Genomic DNA, 6,061 nt, shown 5'->3' on the forward strand with positions numbered 1-6,061 from the left:
GGACCCTTTAAAACCAATTCTTCTGACGTACGTCTGTCTTATGGTTATTCTGTGGCACCTTGGACGAAAATGGCCTCTTGGGTCAACCTGCCGCCCACTGACGATTCCCTGGCTCCGCCCCTCGGGTCGAGGTCGCCAAGGAAACGAGAGGGCGGGGGTGGGTCGCAGAGGCGTCCAGGGCAGGCGGCTCAGGTCGGCCATGGCGGCGGCGAGGCGGCGGCACAAGCGTCTGCTGCTGAGCTTCGGCGGGACGCTGGCGGCGGGCTGCGCGTTGGCGGCAGCCGTGTGCGCCGCACTTCCTCGCTGGCTGGACGGCTCGGTCCTCTGCAGAACTGGAGCGGAACTCGTCAACGCCACCGGGAGCGAGCTGGACAAGTTCGTGGGGCGCATCGCCTATGGACTCTTCCGCGGCGAGAGAGTCAAGACCTGCGGCTTGGGCGGCCGGACTTCGCGATTCTCAAGTAATACACGGAGTCGACCACTAGTTCTTAAACTAATGTATGTCAATTTTCCGAGCCGCTTATCCTCACAAGCGTCGCAGGACATTATCCCGGTTAATTTCGGGGAAAAGGCCTGATTAGACCCCGAAAAGCTGTTCGCCACCTGTTGCTCTCTTCCTGACCACTTTACACACAGTATCAAATTTTAGTAAGATTTTGTTGCTGTCTTGTCATTGTTAAAACATTTTTCGTTATGAGTGACATTTTTAAAAAAAGCAAAAGTTGTCTCTCAACCAGACCTCCACACTAACTTTTCCGCTGGTGCGACCAACTTTTTCGGTTGCCTCAGTATGCTATCTGAAAATGTTTTGCCAAACTACAAAAATACTGTATATAATGCCATCCATTTTCTGAGCCGCTTATCCTCACAAGGGTCGCGGGAGTGCTGGAGCCACTCCCAGCTGTCTTGGGATAAGAGGTTGGCTACACCCGAGACTGGTCGCCATATACACTTGATATGAAAAAATATATAACTCATACATAGTGTACTGTATACCATTAATGTTTGAGCTGGACCAATCAAAACACATTTTTTTCCCCCCAAAAATGGTGAATATTAAAAACGACTGCAAATTCCTACTTAATTTCTATCTCCATTTTTGTTTGTTTCGATTGATGTACTGTCGTAGTTACTTGAGATAGTGATTTTTTTTTTTTTTCAGCTGCAAACAATGATAAGAAATAAGATTATACATATTTACTGTGTAGTCAATCTATATCAAATAACCTTTCATAATTCCCAAAGTGGGGAAACTTGGATATATTTTTACAAGTTTTACAAGTTTGACTTTTTCAATTGAACTACTAAAAATCCATTGTTTTCCGTCATTTTAACTGACTGTGATGTACGCGTACTGTATAATTGTATATCCCTGTACAGCACGTGTATTGTATACAGTCGGTGCGTGCGCGTGTATTTGTGTTAAACACGTCACCGATTAGGTTTCACCATCAATAATTAAAGACAGCAGTGGCTTCAATTATTCAAAAACACCTCAAAACTAACTATCATTTAAACACAATGTGTTTGTAAATATACGCGATACATATCTTTTTACCTATAAAATAGTGTTCTTTGTTTCCAGGAAGCTTATTGTTTTGTTGCGCTTTCTGCACGCTGGACACAAGGACAACTTTAGACACGCGGACAGTTTTGACGAGGTGTATTTTCTCGAGTTATACGAGAGCAGTGATCCAACTCTAACGAGTTCTCGGCGACCTTTCAGCTTTCCGCCTCAGTGCTTCACCGCCCGTGTTGGGGAGATTACTTTGGAAATGGGGTCGGTTGCAGTTACACGTTACCCGGTTGCAAATGTTATCGGAGTGGAACATTTCACTTCCTCAAAGTAATCTAATTACATTTGGACTACTTTTCTCGATTATTAATGAACGCATTAACAGGACATCTTTTCCTCTTGACACAAATAAACTGATGAAATGTAAATAAAATGTTTGGATTATACGTTTACAGCATGTGGAAAACACCCATACAATACCGTGCTGACCTAACGACAAATGTTCTTTTGATCCAATTCATAGAGGACAGACGTACTGTCTGACCACCAGAATCATTTCCTATACTGTAGCAATGAGAAGAAGAAAAAAACTAACTCCTTCCTAACAACATAAACCGTGAAACTAAATGCAGCAAAAATGAGGATAGGTGATGATAGTAATACAGTGGTGCCTTGGTTCTCGAACACAATCCATTCCAAAAGGCTGGTTGAAAACCAAAACGTTCGAAAGCCAAAGCACGTTTTCCCATTACAATGAATGGAAACTGAAATAATACGTTCCAAGCCTAAAAAAAAAAAGTTTTTTCAAAAGCAATTTTTTAGCTTTTCCTGATAATAAACTGCATAGTATAAATACATGAATAGTTCAAACACTTTATATAATTAAATCATTTCACAAATACATTTAGGTTTTGCTTCAAATGTATGCGTATGGTAGGCTGGGAGTGCATTGCCGTATCTGTAGCGACTCGGCCCCCAGCCTTGTAAACCTTTATTAAAAGAGCAGAATAACTTTAAACAAGCAATAATGAGGGGGGAAAGAAACAGACAAATCTTTTTTTTATTTGCACAGAAAGTATGTTATGTAAAAAAAAAAAAAAATCTGTTTGTTTCTGCCATCTTATAAGCACTTTTCTCAAGTGGCTCATAACAACGTCATTGAAATTTCGCTGTGCTCTGCAACATTCAGCTTTATTCAGGTGATGAAGTTCTCCAAAATTATGGCTGTGCTTCCATTTAGCGCAGATAGCTTTAATATCGGCACTTGAGACATCCTTCCCGCCTTCGGCGTCATCAGACGACCTCTCCGCCCTTCCTCGCCAACGTTATCCTGAGCTAACTGCTCCTCGTTCACGAAAATAAGAAGCAACCTTTTCGACTTCCTCCAAGATCTGTGGCCTCTGCTTGGTCAACACGGTTGCTCCTTTAGCAACATCACATGCTTCCAGGGCATCCTTGTCTTTCAGAATGGTGCTGATCGTCGTTTTCGCCACGCCATACTTCTCAGACTCGTGCTCGGCTAGCAAATCCTTCTTGAAGTCGACAGTTTTACGCACCACTTTCCTTTTTTCAGCACCAGCAGTTCGACTTGCTTTCTTTGGAGCCATGATCGGGGGTTAATGTTGCTCAATTGGAAGAAAAAAAAGTCACTACGGGACTGGGAAAACGTCCGCGAGCAGAGGAATGTTTGAGTCAACTGGTTGCGCCGTGCGCTAATGCGCGCGGTCATCCGCGTTACATCTTTTTCGGGGTTTTTTCGGGCGAGCGTTCGAAAGCACAATAACAAATCGTCGTGGGTCGGGTGGTCGGGGTGTTCGAATACCGATTTTCGTTCGAAAACCAAAGCAAAAAAAATCTCTAGATTTTCGTTCGAAAATCGATTTGTACAAAAACCAAACGTTCAAAAACCGAGCTACCACTGTATATATAGTGTGTTAAAGCCCAAGTGTCATCCCTATAAACATTGTAAAATAGATATTGAAATGAAAAATACATATAACATTATTCACTTCAATGTGCATACAAAAAAAAAAATATGAGCGGAGAGCGCGTCATCCATGCGCAAAGTTACGGAAGTGGTATTCGACATCCAAGTGGTCGCCATATTGGCTGCATCCTCCGACCGTGACGTCAACCGAACATTCGCCAATGAAAACATGCGGTCCAGCCCAACTATAGGAGACAAACGCGCCCCTTCTGACACGCAAGGTCTTTTCGAAAAGGTGAACACCACACAACCGAGTGAAGTTACCGGGGCAGTATTACCCTATCGTTTCGAGCCATATTTAGATGATATACGGACCACTTCTAACTAACAACAGACTCCCAGACAGTACGTATGAGCCAGCCCGGCCGAAGCCGTGCCCCTCGTCCGAAGCCATGCAAGGCGCCGACGGGTACATCGACACATTTAGCACCCCTGACTTACGTGCGAGAGGATTACAACCCCCCACCCCAAACTATTTTTTTTTTTTTTTAGTAGCTGTATACACACCTACCTGTCATTTGGAACCCACGAAGCTCTCGTCCTTTGCACCCATGCAATCCATTTTTCACGACGAACCGGGTCTCTTGGAAACGTATGAAGGGTGAATCCATCCTCCCGAGTGTTGGAGCAGTTATAGATTTCCCAATGAAATTGTGTACTCTCGCTACACGTGCAGTACGTTAGATACCGTCCTCAGCTCCGTTCACCACTCGTTAAACCACATTGACCCGAATGGCACTGGTGTGTCGACGTGCCGTCAGTTTTGTCTTCACCGTCTTCAAATGTGCGTAAAGTTGTGCAGTTTTGTGCGTCAGTCTTTTCAGAGTTGCTGGACGCCATCCCAGCCGGTCTGCACGTGACCATCATCTTCTTCTGCGGTTCGTTGATCGTCTTTTCGTCCGTGTCGAGCGGCTTCTTCTTCTTCAACGCCTTCGGACGTCCTTACGAGACGCTGCACGGCCCTCTGGGACTTTACTTGTGGACGTCCATCTGCTGTGAGCACTTCAGACGATGATGACTATTAATGATTATTATGGATCAAATTGAGCTGAAGTATGTTGACATTGCCATCTAGTGGCATGTCAAGTGTAAGGCACCTTTGTGTTTCCTCGTCAATAAATGCGCCTTTACCTGTATTCGGCTTTCCTGCGGCACAAGTTGTCAATCACCTGTGGACTTCGCCTCCCGGCAGGTGGGTGCGGTTTCCTGGTTGTGGTTCTGTTCGCCTCCGAGGTGAAAGTCGAGCGCCTGTCGGAGCGCATCGCCAACTTCGAGGAGGTCGCCTTTGCGTTCCAGACGCACGACGAGCGCTACGACGTCTGCTTCTGGATCCTGGTCCTGGTCTTCTTCCTGCAAGCGTTCAACGTGGCTGTGATCCGACTAGCGGGGATGAACCTCCCCGTCCTGCGGGGGAAAGACTCGGACCTGAGCGGTGGTGCCGCTGACCTGATGTACTGAATTGCACTTTACTTCTTAACACATCGCTATGCAGCATCGCTGTGAAGTAGTCACACAAAAGTGTCTCAGTGGAACCTTGACTTACGAGTATATTTTGTTTAGTGACTCAGCTCATAACTCAATTTACTTATACAGTACTTCCTATCAGTATTCCCCATTGAAATGACTTGACATCCCATTAGTCTGTTCAAGCCCTGAAAATACCACCACCATTTTTTACATGCTTTTAATAAAGAATATTATATAAAGAAGATTAATAATAATAAAAAGCGTTAGTGTTGTATGTGTACATTTAAGGGGCGTGGCTTAATGAGGGACAGCAGGAACATGGCTGGTTAGCCTCCGCGTGAGCTAACGGACTTCGAAGTCTCGACACGTCTCATAACATCATGACCAACAGAACACTTTTGGGTTGATTTTGAATGGACCTCGAGCCACACCTCCTCGTCCGAGTTCAAGCATGATTTTTTTTTTTTTATGTTTTTAATCAAAACAAGGCAGCCGGAATGCGCCCATCTGTTTTTTTCACCACAAAACGTGAATTTGACGTATGTGGCTTTTTGTCACTCCCACCATGAAAATCCTCTCAAAGGATTTGTTTTCAAGCAGGAAGTGACATTGTAGGCGGTAGCGCGCTCAAGCAGACTTGTTAGTTTCTAATAGTTTTACCTGCGGGAAGATAGCTCGTGGTTCCTTCTTGTTTGCCAAAATGCCGGCTCGTTGTATTGCTGGATATTGTTCGAACACTCGGGAGGATGGATTTACTCTTCATATGTTTCCAAAAGACCCGGTTCGTCCCGAAAAATGGATTGGACAGGTGCAAAGGATGAGAAGCTTCGTGGGTTCCAAAAGACAGGTTTTTGTGTATTGAGCTATTATAAAAAAATAGTTGGGGTGGGGAGGGTGTAATCCTCTCAGAATGTAACAAAAGATCTGAGCATGTATGTCAGGGTGCTAAATGTGTCGATGTGCGAGTCGGTGCTCCGTCCACCGATCACGGCTTTGGCCGGGGTGGCTCATCGCGCCGCCAAGCCGGGCCGCTTTACGGTGTTGTGGTTGCTTGCGGCTACATACTGTCAGGGAGTCTGTTGTTCGTTAGA

General features: G+C 45.1%; 1 protein-coding gene across 1 annotated transcript; it reads left to right on the plus strand.

Moving 5' to 3' along the window:
• The first annotated feature begins 126 nt into the window (after positions 1-126).
• Positions 127-5,208, plus strand: clrn1 (clarin 1). The gene is made up of 3 exons (XM_061838585.1): positions 127-461; positions 4,319-4,498; positions 4,696-5,208. The coding sequence occupies exons 1-3, from the start codon at positions 200-202 to the stop codon at positions 4,959-4,961; spliced, it is 708 nt and encodes a 235-aa protein (XP_061694569.1). The 5' UTR covers positions 127-199; the 3' UTR covers positions 4,962-5,208.
• Positions 5,209-6,061: the final 853 nt, after the last annotated feature.

This window comes from Syngnathoides biaculeatus, chromosome 2 (genome assembly GCF_019802595.1).
Source record: "Syngnathoides biaculeatus isolate LvHL_M chromosome 2, ASM1980259v1, whole genome shotgun sequence".
NCBI lineage: Eukaryota > Metazoa > Chordata > Actinopteri > Syngnathiformes > Syngnathidae > Syngnathoides > Syngnathoides biaculeatus.

Coding starts and splice junctions, on each gene's coding strand:
- clrn1 (XM_061838585.1), top strand. CDS start 200: ATGGCGGCGGCGAGGCGGCGGCACAAGCGTCTGCTGCTGAGCTTCGGC. Junction 462..4,318: donor CCGGACTTCGCGATTCTCAA/GTAATACACGGA, acceptor TTTGTGCGTCAG/TCTTTTCAGAGTTGCTGGAC. Junction 4,499..4,695: donor CTTGTGGACGTCCATCTGCT/GTGAGCACTTCA, acceptor GCCTCCCGGCAG/GTGGGTGCGGTTTCCTGGTT.